The sequence below is a fragment of the Sceloporus occidentalis genome, unplaced genomic scaffold (genome assembly GCF_023333645.1).
Source record: "Sceloporus occidentalis isolate IW3139 unplaced genomic scaffold, rSceOcc1.0.p SCAF_3, whole genome shotgun sequence".
NCBI lineage: Eukaryota > Metazoa > Chordata > Lepidosauria > Squamata > Phrynosomatidae > Sceloporus > Sceloporus occidentalis.
Window position 1 is genome coordinate 234,644,628 of NW_028316983.1, and position 14,362 is coordinate 234,658,989.

Genomic DNA, 14,362 nt, shown 5'->3' on the forward strand with positions numbered 1-14,362 from the left:
TTTAAAAACAATACAGCATTAAAATGTATAAATATAAAATTAAAAAACCCAATGAAACCATTTTAAAAGTTAAAACAGAATATGTTAAAAATGCAAACCTTAAAGTTTCATTAAGACGACTATTCCCACATAATTGTAAATAAAAGTGTAAAACCGATACAAAACCGCGACAAAACAATCCACGCCAATACGTAAAATCTAAATTAAAAGAGTAACACCAAATTTGCAATTCTGAAAGGTTCAAATAAAACAAAACAGAATTTAACTGAAGCTGCATCTGCATAGAGGAAATAATAATCCAGTTTGACGTCGCCTTAACCGCCACAGCTCAATAATGTTATGGAATGCTAGGAACTGTAGTTTTGTGAGACATTTAGTCTTCTTTGTCAGTCAGAGTGTTCTGGTGCCACAATTCCCAGGATTCCCATTCCCCCCAATAATAGCATACCAGGGTGTTTATAAATTATTAAAAGCACTACAGATTAAAAGAAAGTCAGCATTGTATAGTGGTTTGGACCCTGGACTACAGTGATGGGGACTAGGATTCAAATCCTCATTAAGCGATGGAAATCCACTGGGTGATCTTGGGTAAATCACACTCTCTCAGCCTCAGAGGAAGGCAAGGCACACCCCCCCCCAACATATTTTGCCAAAAAAAGCCTTAGGGTCACCATAAGATGGAAATGACTTGAAGGCACACAACGGCAGATTAAAAACACCAGTTAAAAATATAGATATAAAATTAAACCATCTATCTACTAAAATTAAACAGTTCAACCATTTGTAGAGTTTAAACCATTTAAAATTCACTAAAAGACAAACTATAAAAATTCCACAAATGGTACACCATTAAAAGCCCATTTCAATCAAGAACTAAAAGCCTAACAGAGTAGGAATGCTTTTATTTGCTAGTTGAAGGAACAAGGAGGGAGTTTCAAAAACTGGGAATGGCCACTAAGAAACTTTTGTGATGGAAACCATTACCTTAATGATCCCGACCAGTGTTGTTTTCATCATCAGGATGCCCTCCGTGAAAATTGAAATGGCATGGGTTAGCTTAGCAACCTTTGAAAAAGGAATGATAGGCTAGCTGTTAAAAAGTAGAAACAATTAAGGTCAATACAGCCCATTGCTAAAGAAATTTCCCTTTCCACACAATCATTGCATTTTACAAAATAGGTACACCTCTCACTTGCTTTAGGAGACACTTCTGCAAATTTGTGGCCTATTGAGCTGGATACAACCTACTAGCTATAAACAGAGGTTCTATCAAGGGATCAGTCACCATCTCACCATCCTATTTGGGAAGGGGGGGGAGGAAGCTACCTTGTGCTAGTTGGCATCTATGTTCATCATTATCCCTACCATGCCCCCCTTCCAATTTTTAAAATCAAAATTCACCTCATATCGTGGCCCAAGCTGGGCATAATCCCGCAGTTTGTCTTTGTCCAGGCGAGTAGGAACTTCAATGATGTCATGTGTCTGCAGCTTTATAATCTTAAGGAGGGAGGTAAACATGCTTTCTGGGATGATCTGCAAAACCTTTTTTTTTAAAATCAAAAGCAAGAAGATTGATTCAATCCATAGCAGATCTCTTGAAAGCGGATATTTAAAAATTAGGCAAATTAACACATCTGGAGCAGGATTAAAGGAGTGTCTTACCTTTCTCACATAGGACACCAGTTCTCCAGAATAATACTGTGATACACTGAGAAGATCAGGGCTGTTTGCTTGATTGATACGAAGCAGTGGCATATCAAGAGCTGAAGCCAGCTAAAAGCAAAACATAGAAGGATTTAGGTTCCTAAGCAGTGAGATAGGTAAGCATGCCAAGGGCTATGTAAATGAACAGGGGCCTAGGTCACTTCCCCACAGACAAAAGCTTGAGGAAGTTTCTTTTTTTTTTTTTTGCACTATAGCTCCCAAAATATTCCCTACCAGCATGTCTGTCAGCAATTGCAGGAAGATGGAAGAAATGTCAAGGACTGTGCCTGTTGACACTCAGGATTGAATTGTATTCGTTTTGGATTGGGCTGAGTTCCAGAAGGATCAGAATTTCAGTCTAAAATGGATTTGGGGCAATGAGAAAAAGTCTTGGAGAATCTAGTGCTTAAAACCCATCTGCCATTTTGAAGAGAAGAATGAACTCCAATTTGACTGCAATTATATAACAATATAATTGTCAGGTTCTTGATTCCAAGCTGAGGTGTTCAGTATCATGCACTGGATTGTGTAAAAACACCTGGTTCATGTCAATTTTATGGCCCTACTCACCTTTAAAAATGTGGCTCTGAGTTTGGTTACCATAGATGGATTAGCCCTGATACTTTCCTGCATGATAGATGTGAAACTGGAAGACAGAAAAGGGAGGGAGAAATTATCTCAGCTAGCAACTGAAGTCATAGTTTCCATGGAGAGAGTATACACTCAAAACCAGAGGATCAGCAAGAAACTCAGCCTAGGATGTTTCCCCCTGACCAGCAGGCCTACTTTTTTTGATGCTCCAAATGTCTCAGGGAATGGAGAGCTAGAACCAAACAGAGCTTGAAAATCTTATTCTTTTGGACTATGGCTCACAGAATCACCTAGTTAGCACAGCCATGGAACAGAAGTGTTCCGTGAAAGCAATTGACCAACATAACACCTTTAATAACTGTACCTGTCGATTAGCTGCCAGGCATAGGAAAGATCACCAACAATCTGCATGGTGATCAAAACCTCTTCCTTAATGTTGATGGTGCGGATCATTTGATGAAGAAACTTCCGAGAATCAGCAAGAAACTGACAAACTTGCAGGTTGGACTCCAGTTGGTGAAATTCTTGAACCTTTCAACAATTAAAACACAACCCACCAAGACAAGGAAAAGAGGTTTTAAATCATAGTTATCCCAAAATTTTAAACAAGAGAAAAGCACATTAAGCAACTTGACAAGTTAAAACAAGACTGTTTAAATCCCAATTAGAACAATTTAAAACAACACACTTGTGCACATTTGAATAAAATCTATTAGGCTCTAAAGGTGTGACTAAAAAACAATGTTTATTTCTGGCACGGGAATAATGCTAGAAGGCAAACTGTCAAAATCTTTAGCATAGAAACACATTCAATCTTCCTTTGAATCTGATTGTCTTATTATTCACATACCCATTTCATGATGGTGTGTTTTGCAGTATGACTGTATAGAAGGGGGAATATCTTTAGCATGTAATGAAATAATGAGTCTGCTGCAAGAAAGACTGCAGTTGACACATGTTGAATTTCTCTCATCTGAAATGTGTGGGATCAGAGGTGTTTTGAATTTGGATTTTTTTTAATTTGGAATACTTTTATTTGCATATACATACACGCAAGTCTAAACACAAATTTCATTTATGTTTCATATACATCTTATACATATAGTCTGAAGGTACGTTTATACTGTATTTTTAATAATTTTGTCCATGAAACAAAGTTTGTGCACACTGAGCCATCAGAATGCAAAGGTGGCACTATCTCAGCAAGCCATGGAAAAAAGTTTTGGTTTTTGGAATATTTCAGATTTTGGAATTCCAAATAAGGGGAACTCAAATTGAACTTCTAAAGCATGATGGTAAATGAACATCAGTTTAATAATAATCTGTCTTTCCATGTGTTTAATATCATCCAAGTGTTGGAGATATGGAGCCATGAAAGCTAGGTGGAGACCATGTTCAGCTACTTACCCTGTAAAGACAATCACTGAGTGATCCTGGCCCATTCAATGTCTCTCAGCCTAATTTATATGGTAGGGTTGTTCTGAGGAAAATTGGGATGTGTGTGCACGCGCGAAGAGAAGCATACACACTACCTTAAGCTCTATGGAGAAAAGGTGCCGTGAGCATGGCCTCTCACTCTATGTAAATGGGTTTTAGGGTGCTTCATAGCATCATGGCCAACATTAAAAAATGTATGGTGGCTCAGAAAGGGTTACTTTGAATGCAATTCATTGTTGTTCCCAGGCATTGCATGTTAATTATTTGATGTTTTTAATTTGTTGCCTCCTTTGTACTAATATGTATTATTTTATTATTTTGTAGAATGTACACCATAGGCACTTATTTTTATCTATTTTTACCTATTTTATTGATTGAATGTACAGTGCTGTAATAATAATAATAATAATAATAATAATAATAATGTGCTTCCAAGTAATTTTTGACTTATGGAGACCCTATCAGAGGGTTTTCTTGGCAGATTTCCCTCTGAAGGAACCCACCCACCATCATCTGAGACTGAGAGTGTGTGACTTCCCTTTCATATTTGAGCAGGGATTCAAACCCTGGTTTTCACAGACACGGTCCAATGCTCAGACCACTACAACACACTGGCTCTCTTGTATGCAATAGGTCCTGCTAAATAATATTGGGAAGGAAGGCTGGGAACATTGAGTGGGTGGGGAGTTAGCAATCTGCTAGTGCAGTTGTCACTGCTATTACAATAGATAAAATATCTGCAAATATTTAACTTCCTTGCTTCACTTCTGCAGTATATAAACCATGGCAGTCAATTGATCATGTCCTTCACCTGGGCACAGGGGTAGAGTATAACTTCAGTTTAGGGACCCCATTATCACCCACAGGGATGTGGAGTGTCAATTATGAGAATTAGTTTTTATAGGTCCAATTCCAATGACTGCTATGAGTGGATAATGAACCTTCTAAAGAACAAGAATGCATTCTCTGCTGTAGACCACCACCCGGTGCATCATTTACCACCAATAAAGCTTATCTTACAGCAGTGATGGTTCTCAGTGTTCAGTACCAAATGAAGTCTTGAAGTATGTAATCTTGAATTATAGCCAGTTTCAGCTCAGAACATTAGGCAAGATATAAATGCAATAATGTAATAAACCAGCATTTGGAATAAACAAATTACAATCAGTACAGTTACTTTGGGAGGAAAAGGTCACAATTACGTTACATTTCAGAGTAGGACAGCAGTAGAGACATCCCTAACCTTGCCTGTCTTACCTCTTCCAAAGCTTGTATTAGTTGCACTGTCTTCCTGCCTGCAGCAGTGGAGTCTTCATAATTTAGAGACATTATTTGTTTGGAGATTTCTCTGAACCAAGCTTGAAGATTTTCTGTTTTGGCAGGGAAAAAAAAGGAAGATGTTTTAAATTTTTAAATTTGTTTAGCCATTTAAATTCAAAGGCAGGATCCATTTCACAAACTATAGGTTTTCAAATATTGTTGATAATTTTGAAGAGAACAAAAATGATTAGGTTTGGGATGGATTTTTTTGTGCATGCATGCTAATACGTGAAGGTTTCACAAAACTTTGCAATAAAAAAAGTCCAATTTGCCAACGCAGTGAACAAATCATCACTTCCCAAATTAATTAATGTCTAAACAAGAGAGAATGCCTCCCCTCTTAAAGTGAAACAAATGCTTCAGTCTTGCATGCAAAGTATTTACTTGTTATTTATTTATTTATTTATTTATTATAGGTTCATCTGGTATTTATTTATAAAATATTTACTTCATACTGAAACACAAAATAATAACAATAATCTACTTTCTTTTTACAAAGTCTCCAAGTCATAGCAATTCAAATAAGAAATAATTAAATAAAAAAATCACACTACAATGAAAACATATTTTTAAAAAAACAGGTTAGAGCATTGGGCTGCTGATGCACAGTCAAAACGTATGGCATACCAGTGATCCAACACACTATAAAGAAGCTTCTTATAGTCTTATCTCTACAAAGTAAGAGCTAAAGACAGGGTTTGTCTACATGATTAAAATACTAATTCTATTCAAATAGAATGCAATACCTCCACACACAATTCAGAGGAATTCGGACTTTTTGCAATGGTGGGGGAAACTCGTCAAACTACAGAAAAAGGAATCATGGTTTTTACTGGCATATCCCTGAGGATGCATATTATTGACTGTGTGGTCGTTTGTCCACTTTACATGAATTTGCATGGCTGAGCATTTTAGGCAGAGGGAGGGCAAACAGAGGCAAAATTGTGCAGGAAAGTGAAGACAATTAAGCATTGATGCTAATGTGCGATTCGCATAATACACTTATGGGTAGACAAGCCCGAAAGCAATGAATAACAAAGAGTTGAAGAAAAGCAATCAAAAACAAAAAGCCTGCTTACTGCTTGTGTTTGTCAACGTACCATTTTTCTCTACTCTTGTTAGAGGCTTAACACCTGAAAAGACATCTGCCAGTTCAGCCATCCTTTCTGATCCTTCTTTTCTGTAGCTTTCCCATTTTGCTTGCTTTTCCAATAACATCTGCTTAAACATCTAATGAAAAGGCAGGGCCTTCTTAGTTTAAATCAGAACAGCCTACTGTAAATGTAAGTGGAAAATTGCAGCAATATCAATGATATACTTTAATATGGATTGATCCTTACTGATATAGCAGTAAGGATCACTGGTCTACTATCAACAGAATAGCAAATCTGTGCTGAAGATGGAAGAGAATGTGGAGTTGGAAAGTTCTTTGAAGCTTCTTTCCACCATTTGCTGAAAAAGCAATGCACTTTAGCAGAAAACCTGTCTTGCTTCTTTTGCAAGTGCAAGTGAACATAGTAGAGAAATTTCAAAGAAAGCTTTTGCACTCTTCAGACTTCTTTCTTATGCATGTGCATATTTCTGCGTATGCCAAATTGGCAATGGTATCTTACCTCTTTCAATATGAATTCAAATTGTGCTGTATCCAGGAGAAGCTGGAAAAGTATCTTGGGATTGTACTTTGAATCTGTTAAGACTTGGTCCTTTATCTGCCGAAGACGCTTGTTATTTGGATCATAACCTAGGGGAAAATAGAGGAAGGGACCAACAAATGTTTTCTCCAGAGAAAGAGTACATATTTTAAAGAATTATCATGAATGAGCACAGATATTGCTTTGGGGCACCTTAAAAACTATCAAGTTTTATTTGGCATAAGCTTTCATGAAACCGGGCTGCAGTTCATATGGTGTCAAAAGACTTTCCACTCAGTAATGGTAAGGAATACACTTCCTAAATGAGTTAAACCAAGGCAAAACATTACCCAAGTCAGCTGTATGAAGCATCAGCCATCGGATTGCCACATTGCAGTCTCTTAAGCAGTTCAGCAGCTTGGGTATATTGTCCAGCACCAGTTCCTCTCTCAAGCAGCCTTCCTTAAGAAACTGCTGTACCTGGGTGTGAACACGTTCTGTGACAGCAGCAGACCGGCTGGCCTTTGGAGACAAAAATTGGAGCACCAGTAGAAAAGAAAGGCTATATTCCTCAAGCTCTCTGTCAACATATCCATTTCCTTAGCTTCTCTCAGTTTAATTAACCAAACATCTTCCTCAGGGATTTCCTTCCTTTTCCAATATTGTGCATAGATAATTCGACCCAATGTTACCATATAAAGAATTAAGAACGACATCTCTCTTATCCTCGGGTCATCCAGTATACAAATCATATTTAACAAAAAAATACGAGGATCCAATGGTATATCTACCTGGAGAATGTTTAGCATTAATCTATGTATATTCCCCCAAAACTTTCTGGCCATCTCACAATCCCACCAAAGGTGGAAAAAAGAGCCCTCCTGCTTCCCACATCTCCAGCAGGCGTTACTTGCAGTTTTATAGATTTTGTTAATCTTTACAGGCGTCATATACCATCTGAAAAGCATTTTAGTATAATTCTCCTTATAGTTTTGACAAACTGTAAATCTTTTTGTATCCTTCCAAGACTCCTCCCAGTGTTCTAAATCAATAGGTCTCTGTAGGTCCTGTGACCACCTAACCATCGAGTGTTTGACAGATTCATCCTCCAACTGTCTCTCTTTTAAGATTTTGTAATATTGTGAGAGATGCCCCTTCCCTTTATCCAACAGAACCTTATCCAGTTCATTATTTTCCTTATTGAAACCTTTCAACTTTAAGTCTACTCTAAGACATAGGAACACCGTGTCCCTCACTAGGAACCACATAAGACAGACGTCCTATATCGAGTGTATTTACCTGACCCTTAAAGCTAGGGACAGTCTAGGGATTCTGTTGGTGTATCGGCCACCCCGTGCGCTAACGGACTCCCTTAACGAGCTGACACAGCTGGTCGCTGAGCTGATGCTGGAGACGCCCAGGCTACTTGTCCTGGGCGACTTCAACATCTCTCTCACGGCCAGCTATGTTCCACCCGGTGCGGCTCGCGAATTCATGGACACCATGGCTGCCATGGGCCTGTCCCAGCTAATTCAGGGTCCTACGCATTGTGCGGGTAATACTCTCGATTTGGTCTTCTGTTCGGATGTGGAAAATCTGTGGGCGGAAATATTTGATATTTCCCCCTTGCCATGGACGGATCACTTCCTGGTTGAGGTGAAAATCAAGGTCTCTACCCAGATCCCTCCCGGGGGTGGTGGACCTATTAGGATGGTCCACCCTCGAAGGCTGATGGAACCCAAAAGGTTCCAGGAAGCCCTAGAGGGACACATGGTTGGAAGTGACGGCGATTCTGTTGATGCCCTGACTGGTATCTGGAATACCGGTCTCTCAAGGGCTATACACAGTATCGCTCCCAAGCGCCCTCTCAGACCCACTTCCAAACGCAAGCCCTGGTATACGGAAGATCTCCGGGCAAGGAAGCGGGAGCTGCGACGGCTAGAGTATCGTTGGCGGAAACACCTTCGCTTACACGACAAGACTCTCCTAGCCCAACGGTTAGAGGACTATGGAGAGGCGATACAAGCAGCAAAGAATTCGTTCTATGGTGCTCGTATCGCGTCCGCGGAGTCGCGTCCAGCAGAGTTGTTCAGGGTAGTCAGGGAGCTCACTCAGCTCCCTCCTGCCCTGAACCAGATCCTTGAACCTTCTAAGGCCTGCTGCGACTTATTTAATGACTTCTTCGTGGATAAAACTTCTCGTATAAGCGAAGGTCTTAACGCTGGCATTCAGGCAGAACCTAATGTAGAGGCGTCCAGGGCCTCCGTGGACTTAGTTAAGCTGGATCGGTTTGAGTCGGTTAGTACCGAGGATGTGGACAAGATCCTCGGAAGTGTTCGGAAGACAACCTTCTCTCTCGATCCCTGTCCCTCGTGGCTAGCAGCCCAGGGGGGACCGGCTGTAACTTTATTGTTACGCCGGATAATTAATACATCTCTGAGGGAAGGGCAATTTCCATCTGCCCTTAAATTGGCCGTAGTAAAACCTTTGTTAAAAAAGCCCTCCCTCGACCCCCTGGTGTATAATAATTACCGGCCTGTTTCACTGCTGCCATTTCTAGGGAAGGTGATCGAGAGGGCGGTTGCAATCCAGCTTCAGGGGGTCTTGGATGAAACGGATTATCTGGACCCATTTCAAACTGGCTTTCGGGCAGGTTATGGGGTTGAGACGGCCATGGTCGCCTTGGTCGATGATCTCCGTCTGGGCATCGACAGGGGAAGCGTGTCCCTGTTGGTGCTCTTGGACATCTCAGCGGCTTTCGATACCATAGACCATGGTATCCTTCTGGGACGCCTGGCAGAGGTGGGAATCGGGGGCACTGCGCTCCAGTGGTTCCGGTCCTACCTCTCCGGGAGGTCCCAGATGGTGCAGCTGGGAGACGTGTGCTCCGATGAGCGGGCCCTTATAACTGGGGTCCCTCAAGGAGCCATTCTGTCTCCCATGCTATTTAACATTTACATGAAACCGCTGGGAGAGATCATCCGGAGACATGGGGCGCGGGGTTATCAGTACGCTGATGACACCCAAATAATCTTCTCTATGTCTCCGACTGATGCAGTGACTGAGGATGGCGTCTCTCCTCTCGTGGCCTGTCTGGAGTCAGTAATGGGCTGGATGAGGGAAAACCGACTCAAGCTGAATCCAGAGAAAACGGAGGTACTTGTGATAGGTTCCCCTGGCCCAGGAATGGCGGTGGTTCCACCTGTCCTGAACGGGGTCACGCTCCCTGTGAAGGACTCCGTGCGCAGTCTGGGGGTGCTTCTTGACTCGTCGCTTCACCTGACTGCTCAGGTGGATGCGACGGTCAAGAGCACCTGTTATCAGCTTCGGCTTATTCGCCAGCTGCGCCCATACCTGGCCCAGAGGGACCTTGAAACTGTGGTACATGCCCTGGTAACCTCGAGATTGGATTTCTGCAATGGACTCTACATGGGACAGCCCTTGTACCAAACCCGGAAGCTTCAATTGGTGCAGAACATGGCTGCAAGGCTGGTCACTGGCACGTCCAGGGCCAGCCATATAACACCGGTTTTAAAAAACCTCCATTGGCTGCCCATTCGCTTCCGGGCGCAATACAAGGTGCTGGTAATGACCTATAAAGTCCTAAATGGCTTGGGCCCAGGATACCTGAAGGACCGCCTCTCCCCATACATTCCGCCTCGCACCCTCAGAACATCTGGGCAGCAACTCCTTAGGGTTCCCAGGGCGAGGTTATCCTCCACTTCTAGGAGGTCTTTCTCCATCGCCGCCCCGGCCCTTTGGAACACGCTGCCCATAGAGCTCCGCTCAGTCACCTCCCTGGCCCAATTCAAACGGGAGTTGAAGACTCACCTGTTTAACATCGCATTCCCCGATTAAGTCCTCATAGGCCCCCCCGCCGTAAAGGCTGCACAGGCAATGGTTGGCTAACCCGGGGGCATTTGTTGTTGTTTTATCTTTGTACTGTGTTGTAATTTTAATATTGCTTTATTGGAATTTTTATGTATTTTTAAATGTTGTGAACCGCCCTGATCTTACGGAAGGGCGGTATACAAATAAAACATTTATTTATTATTATTTTAAATCTATCTGCAAGTTGGAAATACAAATACCAGTCAATTTCATGACTATCTACAATGATAGCTTCCCTCTGCTTCAATGACACAATATTATCAGGTCTCCAAAAGATCAGATCTTTATATGTCAACCATGGATTCTTATAATCTCTAGTTCTTCTAAAGAGGGCTTTTTGAGTAGACACCCATTGAGGTAAGCCAGTATAGAAAATATCCTTAACCTTGTCCCAAACAAAAAGGAGGGCGTTCCTCAAAAAATGGTGTTTAAATCCCTTATGTTCTTTAACTTTGTCATACCAAAGATAGGCATGAATTCCAAACCTCAGATCTACACATTCCAAAGCCATCAGCCTTTCATTCTGTAACTTGACCCAGTTTTCAATCCAGCATAAACATGAAGCAAAATAATACAGTTCAAAATTAGGCAACGCACATCCTCCTTGAAGAACTTCATTGGTTAGTAATTTCCATCTCACTCTAGCCCGTTTTCCCTCCCAAAGAAATTTAGAAAACTCTTTTTGCCATAAGGCAAAATATTTTCTATCAGCGAGCACCGGAAGGTTTAGAAACAAATATAGAATCCGAGGAAGGATATTCATTTTCAAGGTCGCTATTCTCCCATAAAAGGAGAGGTGTAACTTCGACCACGTTATCATATCTTTTTTAACATCTCTCCATAGCTTACCATAATTATTCTGAAACAAATCAATGTTCTTGCTAGTTAAATAAATTCCTAAATACTTGGCCTTGCTAACAACTTTGTAACCTGAAATTTTGCTTAGTTCTAATTGTTCTGATTTATCCATGTTTTTAGTTATTAATTCGGACTTGCTCTGATTGACCTTCAACCCAGAAAATTCTGTAAACGTCTGCATTGTGCTATTTAAAGCTGGCATAGTATGAATTGGATCCTCTAGAAAGCAAATAAGATCGTCCGCAAATGCTCTTGCTTTAAAAGAGTGTTTTCTAATACATATTCCCTTGATGTCATCGTTGAACCTAATATTGTTCATTAGAACTTCAAATGCTGCTATAAACAGAAGTGGTGACAAAGGGCAACCCTGTCTCGTTCCACGCTCGATGTTAAAATAATCTGTTTTCTCGCCATTAACTAAGAGCTGCGCTCTTTGATGACCATATATAGCAGATATCCATGTTAAGAGATTGTTGCCCAAATTCATCTGTTTTAGTAATTCTTTCAGAAAACTCCAGTGTATCCTATCAAAGGCCTTCTCTTGGTCCACCAATAACAAAGCCAGCTTCTTACTACAATTGGTTTCACAATGTTCAATTATATTCAGCACAATTCTTAGGTTGTCCTTTCCATGGCGATTGGGCAAAAACCTGCATTGATCCTCATGGATATGGTTAGCTAGTGTCCTCCTTATTCTATCGGCCAGTATGCTTGTATATATCTTATAGTCCACGTTGGTCAATGAAATAGGCCTAAAGTTGCTTATATCCTCTTTAATATTGAACAAAGATATGAAGATAGTAAATAAGAGATGGAAATGTCTGGATATATATTGTGGGCTTAAGATACCATAGATATGGCACGGCGTCTCAATATATTGATTGTTCTGGATGAAGTTAGATTATAGGCCTTTATTACTCTGAGAGATGCCAACTTGAACTGAGTTATACTCTGCTTCTATCCTTGAATAGATAGGCAGGATAACAAAAGCTAAGAAATTCAAGCTGGATGTGGTGGAATACAGTATATGTTAAGATAGCTAAGTACCATAATGGGTGCTGGAAGTACTTGAAGAGAATTTTAAACGGTAACGAATAAGCATGTATGTTTAATGTATCCGTGCTTTGTTGTGTAATATGTTTGTATTTGTATTTGTTCGGTATTCATATTTGTATATTGTATATATCATATTTTTGTGTAATAAAAATATTTTAAAAAAAAGAAAAGAAAGGCTATAGGGACATACCTCAATCACAAGAGTTTAAACATTTCCAACCTGGAGCATATCATTTTTTTTAACATGGCGTATGTGCAACACATTCAAATAAAGGGGTAGCCACACTGACCATAAGATCAATTCCAACGTCTATATTGTGGCAATAGTTTTATTAAGCTAGCCAAAAAAATGCAACTTTTTCTTGTGTGCACACTTTCAAAACACACATTTCTTCATCAGGCAAAGATATATATATATATATATATATATATATATATAGAGAGAGAGAGAGAGAGAGAGAGAGAGAGAGTGTTTTGTTATAGTTGTTAGTTCTCTTTATACTAGCTATCTCCAACTCAGTGTGCTCCAGATGATCTGGATTACAGGTCTCCACCATTTACAGTCAGATACCAGGGGAAGATGGGAACCGTAGTCTAACATATCTGGAAGTTATTGCATTGGGGGCAGCTGGTTTAATCTTACATAATAGAATTGCTCAATGTGATTTGGCAAGAATGTTAATTTCCAAATCATAAAGGGGCCAGCTCTTCTTTTCACCACCCCCAATCCATTCTATTTTTTTAAAATCCTTCACCCTGTACATTATTTCTGCTTTAATGTGCAGATTCAACATTGGCTTTGACAAATTTGCTTCATTCAGGAGCTTGAAATAGAAAATAAATGAGAAACCTGACTGGCTGAAGCTTTCCAGTGTGTATGCAAGTGTAACAGTCATGTGTATGAGTATCCCCATTCATACACATGACTTTTACACTTGACAGTCTACATCAGGGAACGACACATTCTGGGGCTTGAAGAACCACTTTCAGCTCCTAACAGGGCCCAGAGTGTTGCACTGCACTACCATAGTTATTAGTTTGGTTGAGTGTAAGTGACATTTTGTCACTCTTGGCCACTTTTGGATGGAACTTGAAGCTTTTTTACTGTTTCCAGGTGTCCCAACCATAGTGTTATACAGCAGAACTGGCTCCAGGGATTGGGTGATTTTTTTGGCTAAAAGAGAGAGATTTTAGCCAACTGAACAGCAAAGTTGCTAGGGTTTTATTTTATGGGTCAGGAGGTTCCAAGGGGTATATTGGACTCCTCCCAAGAGCTGCATGTGGCCTACAGGTCACAAGATGATTTAGGACTAGAATGAGGAACATGTGGCCTTCCAGATATTGCTGGACTTGAAGTCCCAAGAGCCCTAGGTTGAAGATACAATGGTGCGGGATCACAGGTGCTGCAGTCCAACAATATCTGGAGACCCAGAAGTTGCCAACCCTGATGTAGATATGTACAGCAAGTAGCCCTAACAAAGTTATATATTAAACTAGAAACATCAGATGTCAGGATGCTTACAAGAAATACTATTTCTCATAAACTCCTACTTTGCTTAAATTACCACATGAATGTTGCCTACCTGTTCCTTGACATTGGAAAGATCCAATGTGTAGTTCAGAGCAGTTTTTGCTGCTTTGTAAGGTTCCCAAGCTTCTGCTAGATTGACAGAGATCCCCATATAAATGCTAATAACCTGCAAAGAGAAGTAGAAACCATGTTCTTATCATTTAATTAATTAATTAATTAATTAATATCCTGACATTCTCCCTAAATGCGACTCAAAGCAACTTACAAAAAAAAAATCATACCAGGGCATTCAGAGGTTTACAGGGAAATGAGGCTATTAACACACCACAAACAGAAGCATGCA

At 40.4% G+C, this 14,362-nt stretch overlaps 1 protein-coding gene across 4 annotated transcripts in view; it reads right to left on the reverse strand.

Moving 5' to 3' along the window:
* The window catches only part of LOC149317633 (WASH complex subunit 5), a 53,037-nt gene that overhangs the window by 27,144 nt on the left and 11,531 nt on the right, over positions 1–14,362 (reverse strand). For all 4 annotated transcript variants that reach the window (XM_089517951.1, XM_089517952.1, XM_089517953.1 and 1 more), the window contains exons 8-17: positions 14,072–14,185; positions 7,034–7,205; positions 6,666–6,793; positions 6,153–6,282; positions 4,990–5,102; positions 2,660–2,826; positions 2,275–2,350; positions 1,663–1,773; positions 1,402–1,542; positions 985–1,065 (exon numbers count right to left, since the gene is read on the reverse strand). In XM_089517951.1, coding sequence (XP_089374077.1) covers positions 985–1,065; positions 1,402–1,542; positions 1,663–1,773; positions 2,275–2,350; positions 2,660–2,826; positions 4,990–5,102; positions 6,153–6,282; positions 6,666–6,793; positions 7,034–7,205; positions 14,072–14,185 — 1,233 coding nt within the window. The remainder of the gene's footprint in view (positions 1–984; positions 1,066–1,401; positions 1,543–1,662; positions 1,774–2,274; positions 2,351–2,659; positions 2,827–4,989; positions 5,103–6,152; positions 6,283–6,665; positions 6,794–7,033; positions 7,206–14,071; positions 14,186–14,362) is intronic.